Source organism: Aspergillus welwitschiae (genome assembly GCF_003344945.1).
Source record: "Aspergillus welwitschiae strain CBS 139.54b unplaced genomic scaffold BDQ94scaffold_20, whole genome shotgun sequence".
NCBI lineage: Eukaryota > Fungi > Ascomycota > Eurotiomycetes > Eurotiales > Aspergillaceae > Aspergillus > Aspergillus welwitschiae.
The window spans coordinates 294,388-314,826 of record NW_020798714.1 but is presented as its reverse complement, the minus strand read 5'-3'; the positions used below and the strand labels follow the sequence as shown (position 1 = coordinate 314,826).

General features: G+C 49.1%; 10 protein-coding genes across 10 annotated transcripts in view; 6 read left to right on the top strand and 4 right to left on the bottom strand.

Annotated features, from left to right (window-relative positions):
- Positions 1–1,067: 1,067 nt before the first annotated feature.
- BDQ94DRAFT_179930 (Zn(II)2Cys6 transcription factor) lies at positions 1,068–3,935 on the top strand (the record flags this gene model as incomplete). The annotated part of the gene is made up of 8 exons (XM_026773512.1): positions 1,068–1,152; positions 1,236–1,309; positions 1,388–1,488; positions 1,555–2,033; positions 2,086–2,402; positions 2,456–2,881; positions 2,948–3,180; positions 3,236–3,935. The coding sequence occupies 8 exons, from the start codon at positions 1,068–1,070 to the stop codon at positions 3,708–3,710; spliced, it is 2,190 nt and encodes a 729-aa protein (XP_026625190.1). The 3' UTR covers positions 3,711–3,935.
- A 207-nt stretch (positions 3,936–4,142) lies between these two features.
- BDQ94DRAFT_171422 (uncharacterized protein) lies at positions 4,143–5,282 on the top strand (the record flags this gene model as incomplete). The annotated part of the gene is made up of 3 exons (XM_026771767.1): positions 4,143–4,645; positions 4,719–4,992; positions 5,058–5,282. The coding sequence occupies 3 exons, from the start codon at positions 4,143–4,145 to the stop codon at positions 5,280–5,282; spliced, it is 1,002 nt and encodes a 333-aa protein (XP_026625189.1).
- A 707-nt stretch (positions 5,283–5,989) lies between these two features.
- Positions 5,990–7,854, bottom strand: BDQ94DRAFT_160182 (MFS transporter; the record flags this gene model as incomplete). Its single annotated transcript, XM_026769182.1, has 4 exons — positions 5,990–6,074; positions 6,149–6,453; positions 6,538–6,706; positions 6,758–7,854. 4 exons carry the CDS (start codon positions 7,852–7,854, stop codon positions 5,990–5,992), a joined length of 1,656 nt encoding a protein of 551 aa, XP_026625188.1.
- Positions 7,855–8,311: 457 nt separating this feature from the next.
- On the bottom strand, positions 8,312–9,214 carry BDQ94DRAFT_171420 (SDR family oxidoreductase; the record flags this gene model as incomplete). The annotated part of the gene is made up of 4 exons (XM_026771766.1): positions 8,312–8,383; positions 8,439–8,538; positions 8,601–9,132; positions 9,178–9,214. The coding sequence occupies 4 exons, from the start codon at positions 9,212–9,214 to the stop codon at positions 8,312–8,314; spliced, it is 741 nt and encodes a 246-aa protein (XP_026625187.1).
- A 599-nt stretch (positions 9,215–9,813) lies between these two features.
- Positions 9,814–11,866, top strand: BDQ94DRAFT_179929 (uncharacterized protein; the record flags this gene model as incomplete). The annotated part of the gene is made up of 5 exons (XM_026773511.1): positions 9,814–9,867; positions 9,937–10,044; positions 10,182–10,757; positions 10,810–11,564; positions 11,623–11,866. 5 exons carry the CDS (start codon positions 9,814–9,816, stop codon positions 11,864–11,866), a joined length of 1,737 nt encoding a protein of 578 aa, XP_026625186.1.
- Positions 11,867–11,975: 109 nt separating this feature from the next.
- BDQ94DRAFT_171418 (uncharacterized protein) lies at positions 11,976–14,860 on the bottom strand (the record flags this gene model as incomplete). Its single annotated transcript, XM_026771765.1, has 6 exons — positions 11,976–12,002; positions 12,057–12,331; positions 12,394–12,501; positions 12,600–12,867; positions 14,297–14,513; positions 14,670–14,860. The coding sequence occupies 6 exons, from the start codon at positions 14,858–14,860 to the stop codon at positions 11,976–11,978; spliced, it is 1,086 nt and encodes a 361-aa protein (XP_026625185.1).
- A 286-nt stretch (positions 14,861–15,146) lies between these two features.
- BDQ94DRAFT_179927 (FAD/NAD(P)-binding domain-containing protein) lies at positions 15,147–16,808 on the top strand (the record flags this gene model as incomplete). The annotated part of the gene is made up of 6 exons (XM_026773510.1): positions 15,147–15,189; positions 15,261–15,342; positions 15,405–15,556; positions 15,618–15,679; positions 15,736–16,101; positions 16,175–16,808. The coding sequence occupies 6 exons, from the start codon at positions 15,147–15,149 to the stop codon at positions 16,784–16,786; spliced, it is 1,317 nt and encodes a 438-aa protein (XP_026625184.1). The 3' UTR covers positions 16,787–16,808.
- A 142-nt stretch (positions 16,809–16,950) lies between these two features.
- On the bottom strand, positions 16,951–17,683 carry BDQ94DRAFT_50427 (uncharacterized protein). Its single transcript, XM_026775924.1, has 2 exons — positions 17,293–17,683; positions 16,951–17,214 (listed from the first exon to the last, which is right to left on the bottom strand). Exons 1-2 carry the CDS (start codon positions 17,640–17,642, stop codon positions 17,064–17,066), a joined length of 501 nt encoding a protein of 166 aa, XP_026625183.1. The 5' UTR covers positions 17,643–17,683; the 3' UTR covers positions 16,951–17,063.
- A 358-nt stretch (positions 17,684–18,041) lies between these two features.
- On the top strand, positions 18,042–18,896 carry BDQ94DRAFT_145557 (uncharacterized protein). Its single transcript, XM_026766665.1, has 3 exons — positions 18,042–18,645; positions 18,699–18,811; positions 18,874–18,896. Exon 1 carries the CDS (start codon positions 18,299–18,301, stop codon positions 18,590–18,592), a length of 294 nt encoding a protein of 97 aa, XP_026625182.1. The 5' UTR covers positions 18,042–18,298; the 3' UTR covers positions 18,593–18,645; positions 18,699–18,811; positions 18,874–18,896.
- Positions 18,897–19,482: 586 nt separating this feature from the next.
- The window catches only part of BDQ94DRAFT_145550 (C2H2-type zinc finger protein), a 1,735-nt gene continuing 778 nt past the window's right edge, over positions 19,483–20,439 (top strand). The window contains exons 1-2 of the mRNA XM_026766664.1: positions 19,483–19,654; positions 19,706–20,435. Coding sequence (XP_026625181.1) covers positions 20,229–20,435 — 207 coding nt within the window. The 5' untranslated portion in view covers positions 19,483–19,654; positions 19,706–20,228. The remainder of the gene's footprint in view (positions 19,655–19,705; positions 20,436–20,439) is intronic.

The following is a 20,439-nucleotide window of genomic DNA, read 5'->3' as shown; positions in this document are numbered from 1 at the left end:
CCGTAGCCAAGTTTGGATATTTCCGAGGCTTGTGAGCCGTTTCGCCGAAAGCCTGATCTTTGAAAGCTGCTATTTTCCCAAACTGCAGAGTAAATGCAGGCTCTAGTTCGCTTAATTGTCGGGTACAAACGACTATCAGAATGCTCAGGAATTGAGAGAAGAGCCCGGTGGTGAAGTTCGGACGGCTGTGTCTGCGCTCCGCAGCCACATGTCTCTGACAGAGGCCTATGATATACATGATAGTACTTCACTCCCGCAACATCGAGGCGAACGGTTAGCAGATAAGACCAAACATTAATTGAAGGAAAGTAAGAAGAACACCGCCTGCCTCCTTTCCCTCGGTCGGCCCCACTGGCTGAAAAAGCTTGTCTCTGGTCTATCTAAGCTTCTAACCTGCAATACCTGGAGACTGGCTCTTCGTCAAGAGCTGCGTAAACACGACCTGGGACCGTTTCCAATGCTTGGTGCATGGCTCTATGCGATAGTTGTGGCTCTGGGTGTAATCTTCCCCGTAGTGCTTATGCCCGGCGGTCTCCTAAGCCACGTCCGGTTTAGGGCGAAGCTACTCAAATAAGCGACAGAGTTGGTATCGACTTGTGTAGTTCCTTGATCTCGTGCTGAATTGCCCCTTTCCTCTCCCAATACTTCACCGAGAACTTTTTCCATCTCTTCGTCTTCTACCTGATGAGGTATGTTTGGTTGGATGTTCTACCAATGAAGGCGAGTCAAACGCACCCGTGCAATAACCGACTGACCAATCCGGATCCACATTTGTCATAGAAACTTCTACTTCTTTGCCCTTTAAAGAGGCATCAACATTGCATTTACCCGGCACAAGTGGCCGCCACCCTGTGCCGAGTCCTGTTATCAGATTCTGCTGGTTCGGGGCGGGCCTTTATATACATCTGTCCCAAACCCCAATTCTCTTTCTTGTCTTTGGCCTAACTTGAAATCTTATCATAAAGCTGGCTACTATCACACACTCTGTTACCAATTTTAGTCGGATGTTCGGACCACCGAGAATCAACCGCCCCCAATCTCCATCACTGTCATTGGTGCTTGGCTGGATGGCTGGGCTGTACCCATCATCCCGCAGCGAGAAAAATAGCAGATGGCACAATGGCCACCCCGATCGTAATGGAAAGATCAGCTGTAAGTTTCTTGTGTTGTGAGGTGCATACCCACTCGGTGAAAGATTTACTTTCAATGTGGTTCTGTTTTTCTACTGGGAGCAGCTGGTGGCTTGCTTCCTCGATGGCTAACATTCGCTTCTGCAATTATCAAGTGCGATCTGTGCCACTCAAGGAAGGTGCGTTATCCTATGAAAATTAATCGCTCTGCTTGGCCTCTTCTCATTGACCCTCATCTAACACACTCGCCTACATAGGTGAAATGTGACCGGCTGGACCCTTGTATGAACTGCGTGGACGCCCGCGCGGAGTGTCGGCGAACCCGGCCCAGACGCAGTATGCGTCCCAGGGTTTCCCGGTAAGTCGGTCTAAACTCAATGTGTTCGGTTATCTCTGGGGTTTCGGATTGTAACGCCCAGTCCAGAATTGCCGGACTGTCGGAGAGGCTATCGACTCTTGAGCATGTTGTTTCCTACCCTCCAAGTGCTGCAGCGACCTCTTCACAGAGCCACGGTCCATCTCAGGCTGGGGAATCAAACAGTACCAGAATTGATCAGCCCATATCGTCTCATGTCCCGGAATCTGTTATTCGGCGGGATTCGAATTCTGCTAAAGGGAATACCCCTTCTCAGAGAGTCTCCGAGTCTCCAGTTGTGAACGAGGACACGCCCCTTCAGCAAGTCACCGAAGCACGACGATTAATCCAACAGGAACTGCAGCATAGGAATCACCTATCTCTCCAGAGACGGACAGTTCTGGAGAACGCTCTATCGCTGGTCAATAAGATATCCGCATCTTCCACAGAGCCTAAGCTTGTCAGTGGGAACCAGAGAAGGGCAGATGATCATGACACACCTGTATGCGAAGAATTTCCATTGGAAGTCTACCTTATGATGTCTAAGGGTTCGTGTTATTGGAAGTTAGAGCAAGTCAGGTGGACTCTGACATCGCATAGATATATCACATCAGCACTCCGCTCAGAGACACTTCTATTGGCCCGACCACATATCGATCAAATGTCTAGAGCATATGAGCCTCTCGCTTGCAGAGGGCAACCTAGATCGGCAGACATCTCTGCATTATCGGGTATGCGTCTACACTAAAGCTCTGTTCTTTCTCGCCCGTGTGCCGCAGCAACGCTTGGGCGGGCGGCTCCGCACACACGTCAGAAAGACCCAAGAGAAATATGCGTCGGCGGCTTTGCAGGCATTGGATCAGATAAATTTCGTTGGTACACACTCTATCACTCTGGTACAGGCCTTGCTATCCGGTGTATGTTACCCTTCCTATCGCTCGAACAGAAGTTGACCAAGACTCCACTTTAGGCGCTCCTGCACCAAATGCGGGGATATCCAACTCGAAGCTGGATGCTCACGGCATTCGCTTCGCAGATCCTTGTTGCCATGAACTATCATACAATCAGAGACGATACTCCAGTTCGTTGTCAGGAGGATCAAGATGCTCGTTTCTGTCTTTTTTCTTGCTTCTACCTTGACAAGATGCTGGGCATGCTTCTGCTTCGTCCTCCTTCATTGCCAAGGCTGAAAACAAACCCAGTATCACTAATCCCAATGGAGGATGGTACTCCTCTAAGCATGATTGTTAAGACGATGGTTGAGTTTGCCCAGATCCAAGAGGCTGCAATGGAGGTAGTTCACGGAAAACATGGCCTCAGTGATGCCAGCGACCCGGACATAACCCTGTGCACAATCATACAAAAGCTCATTTCGTTGCGAAGTGTGATTGACGAGGTACGTTGTCCATCTATCCTCGAACATCCTCATCGCTTTCCGGCCGTAATCTAACGGTTCTATAAGCGATGCCGCAATTCGAGACCTGCTTTACAGGTGGAATGGATTGCCACTGAGTTTCGATATCACGCTATCTTAACAACGCTGCTGCATCTTAGCCCTAAGGTGCAAGCCGAACCTCCAGCTCGCGAAGAGTGTCTATCACAAGCGCGCTACGCCCTGAAAGCTCTCGACCGTTTACAAAAAGTTCTCAACGAGGACGAAGGCTTCGTTGGTACCTATTCGATGTTTCTATTATGGTTAATATACATCCTCACTCCATCTTGACATCATTCTAACAGGGTTACTTACTAGGACGGTCCTCTTCTATCCCACGACTCCCTTTTACATTTTATTCTGCAATGTAGTCGGAACATCTGATACGGAAGACTACCAATTGATGCAGGGAACGACTCAAGGGCTGCATCGATTCGTTGACACCAATCCATCCTTTTCCAAACTATACCACTTATTCACCACGTTCCTCAACTTATGCAGTCCGCTTATGGAAGGAGTGGACAGCATCAACACCGTGGTTACGCCACCAGACACGACCAACATGTCTACGATTTTATCAAATGCTGCACCAGAAGGGGTAATGCCCCCGGTGAATGCTAATAATTACGTATATGATGACGCAGTTCGCCTCGGGATCGTCGATAATGGGAGTATAGATCCCACTGTGATTTCGTCGTGGAACAACACGCAGATGTGGGAGTTATTTGGCGTGCAGTCTTCGCTGGAGTGGGTAGATTCTGAGGTTTCTCACGCCATGCCGGAGTATCAATAGTTCCAACAAACCTAATGTGGATATGGAGGGTTCACTTTGACCGCTTTACCTTCCTGGATGATCCCGTATCTTCACACCAACTTCAGGCGTATTCTTTATTGTACAATATGAGTTACGATGCCATTAATTTACTTTGTTCACTCTGTACATAGCATATGCATCATTCAAGTGTATCTGAGATTGTTTCTCTATTTCCTTACACTCAAACCCAAACCCAACCCCCACCCCTACTATCTTTTCCAGATATCTGCTTGTATGCACAATTCAAACCATGGTTGTGAGAGCCACTCCGCTTCTTCCTGCATAACACACATTCCACCTCATTTGTAAGTCATAGATAAGGGTCTCAAAATTCATTTAAGTTTCTATTTGCCTCCACAAGACACCTTTCTACTTCTCCCCTGCTCATTGAACGACAATCGTGTCTCCGAAATGTCACTTCGGAACCTGTTCGGCATGTTGATGTGCTCGAGAACGAGAAGACGGGAGAATGAGACCTTTAAAGAAGCGCGAAAGGAGATTCTGAAAAACCTTCGAGAAGTGCACCAGTCTGTCAAGCTTTTGCCGTTGACCAGCCTCACTAACGCATACGCCGCCCGCTACAACATCAGGTGCCATGACCTCACGCTACGCACCGACGGCGGCTCCCCGGTTACGACACAGACGTATTTCAAGCCTTGGCCCTTGGAAAAGCTCGAGCAGTTTCCCCTTGATCTTGACAACCCGGATACCAACAGCAACGTCCGAAGCGATGAGGCGTGCTTTGCAGACCTCGATGAAGAGAGGTCGCGTGAACCGACCGGTGAGAGTGATTCAGATGATGACGACACGGGGCACCTTCTGTCATATGTACTCGTCTGCCAATTTACACAACACGCGAGGAAGGCCACGGAGGCTGGAGCTACGCTCGATGATCTGTCAGGCTGGTTCGGAAGGTCGGTTTATCACTGCGTATATAGGCAGATCCGTCATGATTGCTATGCATACTGACAAGTACCCATCCGCCAGGTCCTTCAATAACACCATAATCAGGGAACGTTATATGAACATGGCCATGTTCACAGACCCTGGTAGCAATCCTCTGGCCTCACCACCTCTCAGATTTGAAGATGCTTGGTATCCGCACCTACCCCAGGGCCAGGAACTTCCTCACATAAACCTGATCGTGACTCATGAGGCAGTGTGTGATAATAACATCCTCCGTTCCGAGCTCCTCGTCCTCGTCGGCGTCATGAGGACCCGGCTTGGGAGGGTAGCGCTGCAAGACCACGTGGTGGCTCCGGTGAGTTGACGTTTCCCCATAATCAGCTTCCCCTTGAATTATTCCATCTAATAGAGACATTCCAGGTTCTCTTGACAACGTGCACAAACAATCTGAAGGCGAGGATCCTAATCGCTTACTTCGATGGCAAGAATTTGATAGTATCGAAGAGTGCTCTCCACGATTTCTCTTCTCCGAAGGCGAGAGAGAGGAATTTCCCGCTTTTCCTGTTATATATGTGCAGTCAGGCCGTGGGGGATACCAAGGCGCTGCCAGTACCGATGGCTACGGAGGAGCACGTTACTGATTAATAGGGGACGGGATGCTTGTGACACTGTTCAGTGCGTTGGGCACTGGGTTGCCGATGGTTAGTCAGACAGGGAATAATGAAACTATCTTATTAACTGGGTGTGCTGTGCGTGTTTTTCTCTACTTGATGTTAACAGGGTGCTGTGCAGTATGATGGGGCCTTTGAGGCAGCGGGCTCCAACTAGGTCCATTGCTGCGCATATGTTGCAGTACCAGAAGATAAGAGAGAAATAAATGCAGTGTGATCAGCCATTACGGTTATAACTATATCAGCAACCATCCGGTCATCGATGTACACATCACTAAGCCCCTAATTCCCAACACACGTCTTCCCAAAACTCAAAGTCGCACGAAGGGAGAATTCTCAAGCCTGGAGACAGTAGTTTAACCTCAATTTGTTGTATCTACCTCAATGGTTTCCGCTTTGTCAGCGGGGACGGGGTTCTATTTAGTGATATTGTTTCGACAGCTATACGACCATTTGCCGAAAATGGGAAAAGATCACCAACGGACAGTCTCCGTGCCCTGCAAAGGCGTGTGGAGCGATCATCGTTTTGTGGTGATAGTTATTGGGAATATTCTCGCTTTTCTCGAATCAGAATGAATGTGAAATAGTATCTGCGGTATCGTATCGGCAGGCCTGTTATTCATGCAACCTGTCTTACTGGACATCTGAAATGCTTGTGATAAGCAAACAACCTCTATTACATTATGATCTGGCTTCATTGATCATCCTGGAGGATAACCGGTCCTTCTCGTTAGATTCCCTGTTCCTTCTCTCTCTTTTGAACAATCTAATTTACATAGTAAACCCTACCAGTACTACCCCACAATGAACAGTTGTAATGCCTGATATCAAACAGCATACCGACTCCACCCCCGAACCACAGGCCCGAACTTCCAGAGAATATAGGGCACAGGAGTCAAAATAGCACTGATAATCCCCAAAATAGTCAATGTCCAATGCACCCCCATGTTATGATAGAATGGGACGCCGACTACAGTCATACCCCCAGCGACACAATAGCGCGAGGAAGTCATGAACCCCAGCGCAGATGCAGCATAGACCTCGTAGGTGTCGATGATGTACATATAGCTGGAAATAAAGATGCAGATGCTGCCGAAGCCGAAGAATGCTGAGCCGACGATTGGGGACCATACTGAGATAGATGGCTGGATTTTGCAATAAGTTAGCATCTGTTGTATATTACCGTGGAGAAGAATTGGGACTTATTGGGGATGATATATGCAACTCACATAGTCCGTCCACCCCATCCAGAAAAGACTCAAGGTCATTGCTGGAGCACCCATCATGGCGTACCAGAGTCTATCTTCTGGTTGGATTGTGCTTGGTTTCTCAGAGACGTTGGTTTCATTGCCCATCTCAGATACCTCTCTATCGCCCTTCAGCCCTCGCTTCCGATGGCTTCGATATATCCATGGTACGATCAACCCCGTCAGCAGGATTCCGACGTACATAGCGACCCAAACGACGTTTGTCAGTCCCTGGGACATACCGTGTACGTCTGTGAAGATATCGGCATACCCGACAAAAAAGGCGAAAAGTACAATATACAGCACCGTCAGATACAACGAGAGTACAAGGACGATCGGCTCCCGGATTGGTAGAGTGAACTGCCGAACGCAGGCGCGTCTAATCCGAGACAAAAGTGGAGTCTGGTCAAGATCCAGCTTTGACAGGTACCGAGGATCGCCTGTTAATTGCCGTAGGTGCTTAGATTTCCACCGCAGGAGTAGTGGACCATATGTCTCTGGTTGTACAAGAACAATAAGGGATAAGACAAGGCCGGCCATAATGAGCACAATCCAGTCAGTCCAGCGATACGAGATTGACCCCGAACCCATGTAAGATGCAATAACCGGGGCCAGGATGGCACCGCCGTATGAAAGAATTGCATAGACTGGAAAGGCCAATGTCTTCTCTTTTGAATCCCAGATATCCGCCACCGTACCGCCAGCACATGTCAGGGGCGGACAGCCACATACGCCCGCTAAGAAGCGAAATGCCAGCTTGGCTCCGGTGTTTGGGGATAGCCAGGAGCCCATGACGAAGATCATGAAGAGGGATGTGGAAACTAGGTAGACAGCGTTGCGGCCCAGGATCTCTGATAGAGGTCCTGAGATTAATGATCCGGTAGCGAAGCCGAGGAGGAATATCCCGACGAAAAGTGCGGCTACGACTTCACTGACCCCATAGTCGGCGGTGCTTTGTGGCACAACTGCCGATTCGATCGACGACGAAGCGCTGACTACAAATGCCAGGCTAGTAACGATCAATGTTGCTGCTACTCGTGTGGCGAGCGAAAGTTGTCGTGGACTCAGCGGGTCTTTACTGCTTTCCCAGTCGACAAAAAGGATATGAGAGAGCTCTTCCCGGCTATTGGGGTTGTCGATCAGGCTAATTCCTGGGATCGGGGGTGGTCGAGATGGGCGTCGCTGCAGTGAGCTTCCTGAACCTGCTTGGCCAATGGAATCGTGGATCCATTGAGGGAAGTCGTGTAATTGTTTGCGGACTGAATTCCGAATGGCACGATATTGAAAGTATGCCTGCATTCTGGTGATGTGAGGGTAAGCGCGTAGGAGGGCGCATTTAGTAACGAGTGGCCGTGAAGAAGAAGAAGGGGTAGAAATTGAGCTTTTACAGCTTAAAATAGGGGCGAGCCTAGATCGACTAAGGATTTCGGTCCCATGTCAACAGGACTAAGCGTGATCCTTGATTATCATCGGGCGTACTGGAACTAATCGGGGACTTGAACCGTATTTCCGTCCTGCCAGGGACTGCGTTGCATATCCAATACCCACTATGGGTGGAACTTGAAAACATCCAGGGTATGGAATGCAATAGCGGAAAAGCGAAAAGCATAGAGATTACAATACTAAGTCATAGCGTCTGGGGCACTAAAGCAGCTGTAACTAACGAAATTGTCTCTTCTTACTGGTCTATAGTTTGCTGGATTGCAAAGTATTGCTGCCAGATGACTACATTTCTTTCCATTCCATTTCGGAAATATTACCAAGCCACAAACTCTCCATTTGCATTGACAAATGAGCCCGACGTGGACGAGCGGTCCGCTCTCTCAATCTGTAATGGCATTAGTTGTCTTGTAATTGTAATGGCTGCCAATTGTTGCGATCACCTGAGTAATGATTCCACTAACGCACTCCTCAAGCGTCACCGGAGCTTGTTCCATTCCATAGTGCTTCGCCGCACGATCACCCAAGTCTGTTTGAACGAGCCTTATAGCCATGTTAGCCTGCTAACTCTCAAGCTTATAGTGGAATGAACGATCTGCACCTACCCAGGGTCTATAGACAAGGTAGTCAAATGCTCGTTTTCAGCATGGATCTTTCTGACCAGAAAATTTCCAGCCGCCTTCGACATTCCATATGGCCCGGTAAGGGTAAACATGTTGCCAATCCCACCAATGCTAGCCAGAAGAGTAGAAATATAAATAAACTTCGGAGTCTTAGCGTTCTGCAGCAGAGGAGCTACAGCCTTGAAAAGCCGGAGAGGCCCCAGGGTATTGACTTCAAAGTTGGAGAGCACGTCCTGCTCTGTAGATTCCACAACAGGGCCCCAGTGATCGCAAATTCCCGCATTGGCAATTGCAATGTCAATGTGACCAAGGTTCTGCGTCCGAATTTCGGATGTGGCTGCCGTAGCGCTAACCGGATCGTCGGCTATGAGCTTTACAACAATTAGGCGGGATTTATCGCCCTTTTGGAGGGTAGTGAGCTCCTTTGCTTTTGGGGATGTGGTGTCCCGCACAGTTGCAATGACTGTAGTCCTGGGCTGGGCGAGATAATGTGCCACAAGTCCTTTGCCGATGCCTACACCGGGTTAGCTGCAACTCGCGAGAACAGGATATCGCTTACCTCGACTGGCGCCAGTAACTAGTATAACCTGGCTCATAGTAGGCTATGATATCCTCCAGGCAATGCTGCAATTTTGAAGTTGACTTTTTGGACAATGTATTGTTCTCAGAAAAGTGTTCGAGTCGATAATACAGGGGGTATTTATTGCTCGCGGAGTGAAGCCGACTAGGGTTCGGTAGGTAAATACTTCCGCAACATGATTCCACGTCGACTTGCATATTCTAGTCCTGTCCTTGTGAAGCTATAGCCGAAATTCCGAGCTGAATCAGGATTGGTTATGGGGTTAACTAAATCAGTGGTGTTTGTGCGCATGTCTCTCGTTTCGGCTTCTGTGCCGCTACCGGTGTCCAATGGTCAAGCCAGCGTAGTGGAGCACATCAAAAGATTAGTATTCGATATGCTGCATGCTATCTAGAGGAAGATGTTACCATTTAAGCTCGATAAATCCTAACTTCATGTGGTCTAGATCCAAAACAAAACCCTTAAAATCAAAGACTAGGTCTCTAGTCGCCGATTACTAAGCGGAGTCGATCTTGGCTGGCCGAATTCACCTGACATCATTGACCCGCGCAAATAATTCGAGGTTGGTGTTCAACTAGTTTTCTGTCTCTAGGAGTGCTTGAAGGTGATGCAGAGATGGCTCATCAGAAGCCAAAGCGAAGGGCATGCGACAGCTGTTTCAAGAAGAAGGTACGTGCAGGTGCAGCCGGCTGGTTGTTCCACGATGTCCCCCCTTAACCAACTATATGATCTATCTAGATTCGTTGTGATGCCAGTTTCCCACAATGCGAATGGTGCAAGCACCATAATCTGGCCTGTACCTACAATAGACTTCGGGGTTCAACATACGTTAGGTATGGAGCTGCCGTCTGACATTGGGTCTTATCAAGAATCCTCGGCTAAACCCCGTGTCCGTAGCCAGGTGGCTTCCCCATCACCCGGACCTGATGTCGATTCTGGTGGGTTATACCTCCAGGGTGTATCATCGGAAAAAGACTGAATAGATGCTACTAGATCGACCGGCACTATCCGCCTTTCCATCCATAGCAGAGGGGATAGAACCCCCGAGACACGCAAACACATTTCTGAACAATGTCACTTATTTCACAGGGTACCACATCTTCTCTGAGGAAGGCCAGAAATGGATTGAAACACAGGTAGGGGAAAGCATCGAATTCGACAAACTGTTCGCTCTCGAACTCCAATGGTTCCAGCCGCTCCGTTTCTTTGCTGACTCTGCGACGCACCCCTCTCCACTCCCATCCCTTCCTCCAAGACCCGTCCTTGAACGGCACATCCTAGTGTATAGCTCTTCCTTTCAGAGTCTAGTGTTTCCTGTAGTCAGCAAGTCCACATTTGGCAGGACATTAGATCTCGCCTACAGTCCCATCCCATCTCCAGGCTCTGCTAGCGCAAAATCTTGCGTATATTCATTCCTGGCCCTTGTGTCTCTGTTTGGCTTTGATGACGCTAGCCATGATTGCATGGATTGCCGATCTTGTGCGTTGGCAGCACAGAGCTTTATGGCCTCGGTAATGGAGGAAATGACGGTTGACGGGCTCCAATCCCTAATAATGCTAGTCTGTATAGGTCTGATCCATGGCTACAGTTCCACAACTGATCACTCGCCAGGTTCAACTCCAATACTTCTTGGGTGACCTGCGCTCTGCAGGTGTTACTCTGTCAATAGCCACACGGCTTCTATATGCACTGGGTGCTCATATATTACCCACTAAGGCCACCCCCTCTCGCGCCCCTGTCTATGATAAGAGCGACATCAGATGCCACCTGCGAGATCTATTCTGGCTCTGCTATTCATTCGACAAGGATATATGCATCAGGACAGGCCAACCACCATCTTTAAACGACACGAACTGCGACTTGAGTCTGCCCGATGATTATGTGCAGCTGCAAAACATCAACCTCCAGCACGACATGCCTCCTGTCAATGACAACACTATTCCTCTCTATCCTTGGGATCTTCGTTTGTCTATGCTAAAATCCAGAATATATGAGGGCCTTTATTCAGCAGTCTCTCTCTATCAGAGTGCATCTCAGTTGCTATCGAGTATCCGAGCTCTAGATGAAACATTAGAGCAATGGAGGGTGTCCCTTCCCTCGGATTTTCGGCCCACGCTGTATTTTTCTGACGACACACACATCAGTGCCAATGTGAATACCCAGGCGGTGATGCTCAGGTTAGCATACTATCACTGCGTCACCTCAATCCACCAAGCAGCAAACCGCTATCGCAACTCAGCCTTGGAACCCGCAGGTACATGGCTGAGCGGCATAACTTCTAGCATTAATCTGTCTATCACTGCCAGTCGGTCAACGCTGTCTTATCTCAAGAGAGTGCTGCCCATTATAAAGGGGGAATGTTTCTGGTACGTCATCAGAGAACATACATCATGCTGGAAGGATCTGACCTCTCCTGAATTATAGGATCATACTATTCTACGCTATCACCGCAGTGTTGACTCTCTTTTGCGATACCATCTCTGACCCGCATGGCCCTGATGTACATCACAATGTCGAGCTATTGCAAGATGTTCCTGGGTTAATCCATCGCGTCCCTGTCCGACACCTAGCACTTGGGGAACTCACTCACCTGCAGTATTTGAACGGATTTACTACGGAGCTTGCTGCCATTTGTGTGCGCGCCACATCGAAGGCGCGAAGGGGATAGGAGCTCACAACCATAGACCCAAAATTCAGCATAGAGCTACTGCTTTTGAAAATGTTATGCCTGTTCCATATATAATACACTATTGATACATGCACTCAAGATCCACTGCTCAAGCGTCCTCTTCGACGATCAATAGCTGACCTATAGTCAACCACCAAGCACCCGAGCACTAAACCATGCAATGGCTCACACCTGCCTCAACCAACAACTTGCAGTACTGAAAGTGCAACCACACGATTGGCGGTGGGAAAAGATCCCCTGTCAGTCGCTCTACGCCATTGTAGAATATATTCTTCAGCCGGAATTCTACCACCCCTTTATCTGTATCGACGTTGGTAGAAACCTCAGATAGATTTTCCATCTCACGGCGAAGTTCAGGGTTCGTTGAAGGAGACTCGGCCCCCCACATGATGATTGATCTGGGATTCTTTGCAACCACCTTGAAGTGATCGGTCACTATCGTTCCTGTATAGGTCTTCAGCATGAATGTTGAACCAATAAGAGCTTGTAAAAATTAAACCCCCTACCTTCTTCATAGGTACTGCTCAGCAGTTGACTCTTATCCCACAACATTGACTTCGCATTACCCTCATTCTGGCCAACCAAAGCTAGGATATTTCGCTGGATGGAGTATCCTGCATATCAAGCGTTAGCGACGTCTCGCAACATTGATATCACAAACAATTGCATATAATAGCACTATAGAGATCAAAAAGAATAGTAGCTAACTCACCATAACCACCCCACACACCAGCACAAAACCTCTCCGTCAACTTGGAACCACCTCGAAGCGCATCTTCCACCAAATCCGGCGGTATCTGAGACACTGGCACTTTCCGCACACACGAATCGTTCAGCGATGGATGGTTCCCTGGGTTGAACTTCTTGAAGTACTCGCTCTGAAATAAGGCATCATTCTCGGGCCCGAAAGGCTCGAAGTAGCATTTACCCGTCCAGAACTGCCAGCCTCCGACGCCCGCTAGCGACGCGGCCGCTGAGAACTTGCAGAGGGTTAATAGTCGTGACTGCGTTAGCTTGGTGAATTGCATCATGGGTGCGGGTGAGCGGGTTAAGGGGGCGGGAAGGTGATTGGAAGAATTTGAGAGAAGAATTGGTCAAGAGATAGTAACATTGCAGGTCTTTTTCGGTAGCAGATCCGTGCATTTAACGTGGGAGGGTTTTTGACTGTATCCATCCCTCTCCATTTGGATTTAGTAGAAGGGGCACACTGGTTCCCGATTACTCAGCGGGGTCACGCTCGTCTAGGTGGTGGAGTTACAGTCTGTGGAGAATCGAATTTTATTGATGAAGCATGGATTGCACTTCCTATTGCTAGGTATTGCTGATTGTTAGTCACTGTTGGTAATCAATGAGGACCGTATCGGATTGAGTTCCATCTTGGATATGTAGGTGTGCACTCTTGGCATCGGCATCGGCATCTTCATGTCCTAGGGCTGTCTACTGCTTCAGCCAAGTGAACAGATGATTTCAGAGTGGTCTCGCTAAGATCCAAACGCTTACAGTAAGAGAGTTAACTCGTATCTACGTAATCCAGAGTCAATACGTTCCGAACAAAATAAAAACTAACGAAATCGCAGCGCCAACAGATCAGTCATCTACCCAATAGTCTCAGTGTCAAAGTCCGTCCTATTTGTCTCTAATCAGGGAAGGCAGCCCACGATCCCCTGAATCTCATCCGGATTAAACCATATACCAAAATACCTAGCCAGCGCATCGACTCGGTCCACCTTCTTCACAATCTTGAATACAAACGTAGTCTCTCCTCCAGAGACCTTCTTGACTTAAGTCGAATGCGGACGACAAGAAGGGTAAATAACGAATGCTCAAGGAGCGTAGCGAAACGCGCGAGGAAGGAAGCAAGTACGCGAAGGAAGAAACATGTGAGAAAGCTTAAGAATGTATCTTTCACTATCCTAAAAAACGGAGCACAAACACCGGCAGACTCTATATAAACCTGAGAACGCATGATACCACCATAACCCCAGCATAAGCCGGATCAACCTTGCGAACTTACGGATGCTCAACACTAGAATCCATCTCAAACAGACACAGCCGCAACTAGGTACAGCTTAAAAACAGTGGTGGTAAAACACCCTTATAACCCCAATCATCATCAGACTCCTCTTCTTCCGGAGCCACTTCGAGCAGTTCGGCAAGCTTGAGTTCGCCACAATTGAGCCAACCCTTATATGCCTCCAATTCTGAAGCAAGAAGCGCAGGATCATTCTGGCTTCTAGTTCGGAAAGGGCAGTGCATTTTCATGTCGCGTGGAGTAACAAGAGCAGACAACAGAATCCGCAAGGAACCAAGCAAGGGACACACGATGCTTTCCCGAGGGAGTTCCGCCGAGAATAGTCTGAAGATATTAGATCAGGCGTATCTTAGCATGAGAAGAAGAACACTGCATACCTTCGCCGTTTTGCGAGCAAAAGCAGGCTCGTCGGTGGCCCTCTGTATGACATTGTCCTCATCTCCCTCATCACCACCGTCAGAGAGCACGAGCGCACGCTTGGAACCCTTAGATATAACATAAACCTTAGCGGGCTCGATCTTCCCTTGGTCGTTCTCATTCAGTATGGCACACGTACATACGAAGTGCTGTGTAAACCAGAGTGTCCGACTCTGACTAGTGAAATTATTCATCATGGCAAAGTCTTCCTGTAGGAACTCAACCTCGGAGAAGAAGTATTGGGGAATTCAGTGCCTTTTGAGAATTTTTTCCTGGTCCTGTAGACCCGGAATTTCTGTGTCTGGTGGAGACAGCGCACGAAACATGACATACTTGCGCTGGTTGATATCGGAACCAAATCCCAACTGCCCAGGCTCTATCTCATGAATAGTCTTCGAACCGAGACCGTCTTTGGCTAGCAGGCTCTTCAATGGTGTCAAGTCTTTAGGAATCTTGAACCCGGAAACACGTAGATTTTCTCTAGCGACCTTAGACACCTTAGGTGCCTTTCGTCTCTCGGTCATCTCCGAAACTATATGAGTGAGATTATCATTAAACTTCGAAATATCATGACCTCGTTGGAGTCAAACAAACGGGTACCATTCATGTCCCCGCGTAGCGCGCTTATCGAGATGCAGACGACGTACATCCGACCCAACCCGCCAACCCCGCACGCAAGGCTGTCCATTCGTCCGTACTCGAGGCAGCAGCAGGCCTTGCTTTTGTTGAAGGATTGACAGAGTTATCATCAACAGAGACCTTGGCAGAAACGTTGACAGCAGAAAACGTACTAGCCGAAAAGCGAGCACCATGGCTGGAGATAAAGTTAGAGACATGCATGTTGCTATTGTCGGTGGGTTCAATCAACATATGTCTTGACCTCATATCACTCGCGATGACCGATTCTAGGTGCCGGCATTGGAGGCCTTGCGCTCGCCATGGGCCTGTATAGACAGGGTGTGCCATTCACGGTCTACGAAGAAGAATCTCAATATTCCACTGTTGGGTAGGTTTTCGCTCTGCTCTCCATCGGATAGACATTCGGCTCGTCTTTCTGACGGGTCAAAGCGCTGGCATAGGATTTGGGACCAATGGTGACTTGGCCTTGGACATGATCCAAGAGGGCTTTCTTCCTAAATTCGAGCGCTTCTGCATAGGTAACAAGCCTAAAGATGCACAGAATATCTACTTTGAAGGGATGCTTCTCAGGGAGGGTCTTGGTAAGTATCTTTTACCCTATGGTAAATTACTAAGTAGTCTGCTGACTGTAAATCACCGCAGGGCTTACAGAGCCCTGGTACGGCAAGTCATCGTGGGGTCATCCGGATTACATTCGCAGAGCTGTCTGTTTTCTCTATGTACACACTATCAAAGCTGAGCCACGCTAATGCTAACTTAGGCACATCGGAATGATGTCCTCCAAGCCATGACCAGCTTCATACCGATTGAGAAAGTCCGTTTCAGCAAGCGCTTAACAAATATCGAACAGTATTCAAACAAGGTGGTCTTACACTTCGCGGATGGCGACACCTCGGAGGCAAGTATCCTGGTTGGTGCAGACGGCATCAAAAGCGTTGTGAGGAAGCATGTCCTATCACCAACGTACCCCAGCCAGGTCGATCCAGTCTACGCTGGCTCGTACTGCTACCGCGGCGTGATACCCATTGCTGAAAGCCAGGAGATCTTCGGCAACCTGACTGACGTAGCGAAGATGTACCTCGGTGAGAAACGCTGTTGTGTTCATTATCTGATATCGGGTGGAGAGGTATGTCCGACTTGTTTAGTAGATCGACCGCATAGCCCAGTTACACTAACCTATTCCTCTTCTGGAAAACCAGGAACTCAACTTCCTCCTCTGCGTAGCGGACAACAAGCCCTGGGAGCTGTCCAACGCAGTCACCCAAAAAGTGACCTACGAGACAATGATGTCCGACTTCAATGACCCGAACATCGACGACCGCTTCCGTCGACTCCTCCACAAAGCAAAACCAATCCGATGGGGCCTCTTCCACCACCGCTATACCTCAACATACTACCGTGATCGCGTCGTCCTGCTAGGCGATAGTGCCCATGCTTCGCTGCCTTTCCAGGCTGCCGGTGCTGGCCAGGGACTGGAGGATGCATTAGTCCTCTCCAACGTGCTCGCTAAGATCTTCCTTCATGCTCCGGATGGTGAGCTTTTGTATCCGTATATCTGTGCCGGGTTTGCTGGGTATGATGCCGTAAGGAGGCCTAGGGCACAAAGACAGCTGGAACGGGCACATGAGATGGCGATGATGCTTTACTATGAGCATCCGGAGACGGGGGCAGATATGCATAAGGTGTTGGAGAAGTTGCAAGCTGGGTGGTTTGAGTGGTTGTGGTTTCATGATTTGGGTAAGGATGTACGGGAGGCGGGGAGGGGAGTGGATGAGATTATAGAACGGAGTGGAGGTCGGTGTAGAATTTAGCAGGCTGGGTAAATTGAATGGGATGGGTGTCAAGGAAGAATAAGACTTGATTAAGCGACTTTCAGAAGCAATTAAGTTCCATGCCTGCTATGTGTGCGTAGTAATGAGCTCAATCTATATCACACTGATGACTGCTCAATAATTGAGCTGGTTACCACCAGCGAGTCATTTCTCTCATATGTACAATTTCTCATTCAAGTGACTTTCTCTCTGCAGCTGACATACTTCGTGCTCTGATGCCCTCAGAAGTTCATGTATGAGGACATAGTATGTACATCTAGTGTTTCCTCAGAAACTCCGGGATATCACGCTCAGCCGGAGGACTCTTGATGAACACGCTGACTTCATCACGGAAAGTGGCTTCCCAATCATCGCCATGCAAGGACATCCAACCCAATTTGCGGCTTAGTATAGCCTTCGTCCGAGCGCTACAAGAAAAGTAGGTCAGTGTCTTTTCGTCCACTTACAAGTCATCATTCTGAAAGAAAGGGACTGCTCAAACTCACTTAGAAGCATACCCCAGCTCAGCTGTAGAGACACCGCCAAACACCAACTTCTCTGCCGCTTCCTCGAGACTAATCTCCTTCACATGGGAGGAGGGCAATACACCCAGCTCATAAGCAGCAGTAGCCAAACGCTTCGAGAACTCTCGGTGCGTATGCTCGCCTGTTTCGCAGAAGTAGATGCCCTTCCTGCCCGATGGGATCGTAGCACCAGTGCAGATCTGCTTTAGTAACACGATAAACAAGCCGACCAGGTCTCTGATGTGAACATGGCTCCATACGGTGTTTCCTTGCTCTATACCGCTAACGATACCGGAGCTCAGTGCGTCCGCAATCATGGATAGGAGCTGCATCGAGTACCGATTGAAGGGGCCGGTGCCTTGGCCGAAGATGGTCGGCGCCATGATAAGATATGTGGCTACACCGACGGCCTCGCCGGTCTCGATGACAGCGATGTCGGCGGCGCGTGGGGGATGAGTCTCTCGAGACTCGCGGTACTTTTCGAGAGTAGATGTCTTCTTCGTCGGTGAGGAGATGTGTGTCGGTGTATTCGTCCGTGTGGGGCCGCACTTAGATTGAGTGTCCCGGAGATTTGGAGATAGTGGGCTGGATGGCCGGTTCTGGCCTTGCGGGTGCCTTGGCCTGTGATTGGGGCTTTTGCGGAGGGGGTGTGCCAGCCTACGCCGGCGTGGATGATGACTGCGACTGGGGTCTGTGAGTACATTATATGATAGAGAAAGGTGAATATAGGTATGGATTACATTTGGATTACTTTGTATGAGCTTCGGTCCCTTCAGGACCCAACATAGCTCCTTCCAATCGATCAAGTCACTAGTCCAAGGGCTTCCCAGCAGCTGTCTAGGATTACACTATAACACCTTTTCCGAATACGCGGCCCCTTCACATCAGAGTCTTATATTCCATCTCTAAAAACGCCTAACATTATGGCAATCTCATTGGAGATGCAGTTGGGTGTTTTGCGGATTCCCACAGCCCCTGCGCTATCCGAATGCACTTGCATCCCATGAGCAGAGCCAAAGCCTACTCATCATCAAGTCCCTCTCTTAAACCCACAGTCATTCCTCGCGCACCGGAACACAAAGACACGACCACCCTCAATCTGCCGACGAGAGATCTCCTGGCAGTGACACAAAGGGTTCCCCTCTCGGATGCCTTCCCGGTCATCGAAGACCATGCTGTTGCAAGATCGGCAGAAATAACGCCATCTGTCCCTATTGCCATGATTGTCGCTGCTCGTTTGGCGACGAGACATTTGGGCGCCGCAACAGTCGGGCGCGCGTGAGAACAGGCGGGGAACTGCACTGGGCATCTTGCGGGAAACGAACGCGATCGTGTCTAAATGCTGTTAGCGTGTAAGTGACATCAGTCAAGCCCTCTCCTTACGGTACTTTCTGAGCGATCAGTGGCAGTGAAGAACAAGTGCGCGTATCTCAGGCTGAGACCACAAGTAGAGGCAATGACAAGGCGGGAGATATGCCAGTTAGAGGGATTTCAGTAGCATCTTATACTCGAGGCATCAGTACGTTCTTCCAAGCCTGACACAAATCCTAGAAAATCTCCTACAATCGGCCGATGCCAAACCACCTGAGACGGCTCACAATGACCAGAACCCCGAGCTGTATTTGAACGGGAATCAACGCAAGGATGCCCAAAATCGGACTTATTGCAAGATCACTCGGCGAAATCGAACACGCTCTAGTCACATGGCCGACGAAATTGAGGTTTTGTTCGATTGTCGAACATCAGATTGGTGACATGAGAAAACTTCCACTGTCTATCACGCAGGATGGCAAGCCACTAAGGCTGATGAGGTGTCGCGCTGACGCGTGATCAGCTGAGCCGCTAAGCAAGACTGGAAATGCTCGGTTCTCAGTCACAGGATTGGCTATCGGAAGTCTGCGCTCTTTCCATGCTGCAATCATCATCTGCAGGATGACCTCATCCCAAGCCCGACCCACGATTCTCGATTGAATTGGTCCACCGGTTGCATCGCTAAAATGTGCCCTGGTGCGTTTCTCTATGATAATATTGGTCAATTCTTCCTGGGTATTTATTCGCGTCGTCCTGCATGACTTTTTGAATAACTGCCCGAAGTGGACTAGTCCCTTACCATCTGCAAGGCTATAAACGCTCCCAATCGCACCCAGAGATTCCTCCTGTCCGCTGAAATCATCACCCTTATCCTCTCCCTCTTTTATACTTCTTCCCGTTCCCTTAGTTGCCACCTGGTCAGTTCCTGCGTGAGTTAGCCGCTATACTCGATCGTCTTTCTTACTTCAGCTGACTCAACTCCACCACGGTCGTTTCTCACGGGGTGCCACTAATGGACAACATGCCGTTCACGGTAGGTTTCGTGTCTACACTATACGTTGTCGGGGCTGATTGTTTGTCTAAGAACCCAGAAAACGAGTACTTAGAAAACATCGACTTCTGCGCCTCCTACCCGGATTCGTGAGTGATCCTACTGACAGCGTTTTTATAGATATCCCAACCGAGTCAGCGGCAAATGGTTACAATACCAAAGGCGACGTGAATGAAAGCTTCCCAATGGCCGCAATAGAAATGTTTTGGGGGCAGTTGGATCAGCATGGCTATCTACTGTGAATGTCCGGCCCGGAAAGGCGTCCCGGTAACAGGAAAAGTCGCCAAGGACAACGAGGCTAGCGCGAGTCGGGGAGAAAGCAAAAGGGAAGCAACCCTACCTATGGGGTACCTTCGGGACAGGAATCGCCTTTCCGGGTGTCTAAATTATATCACGCACGCGCAACAGCCTGGCAATGCAATTGCACAATCCCCACCTGTCCCGCTGCATTATGACCCGTAATGTTCAGCTATGCTTCTCCCCGCCAGGAGTCTTCTTCGATCCTCCTGATGACACTCGAATGAGGGAGCAACCAGTGGAGGATGGTTGAGAGCTGATGCTGGTTGTGAGTAGTGTTGATAATGAACTTGGTTCTGAGGTCGGGCGCGAGAGCCGCTTTAATGCCCAAGGAGCTTCTTTCGACCAGAGCACGACGCAAAATATGTATGATGGAGACCGATCATGGGCACATTACTTGCTTGGCGCGGTGGACCCTCTTTTAAACAACCCTACCCCTCCATATCAGTTCGTTGCCCCGTCGGAAGTTG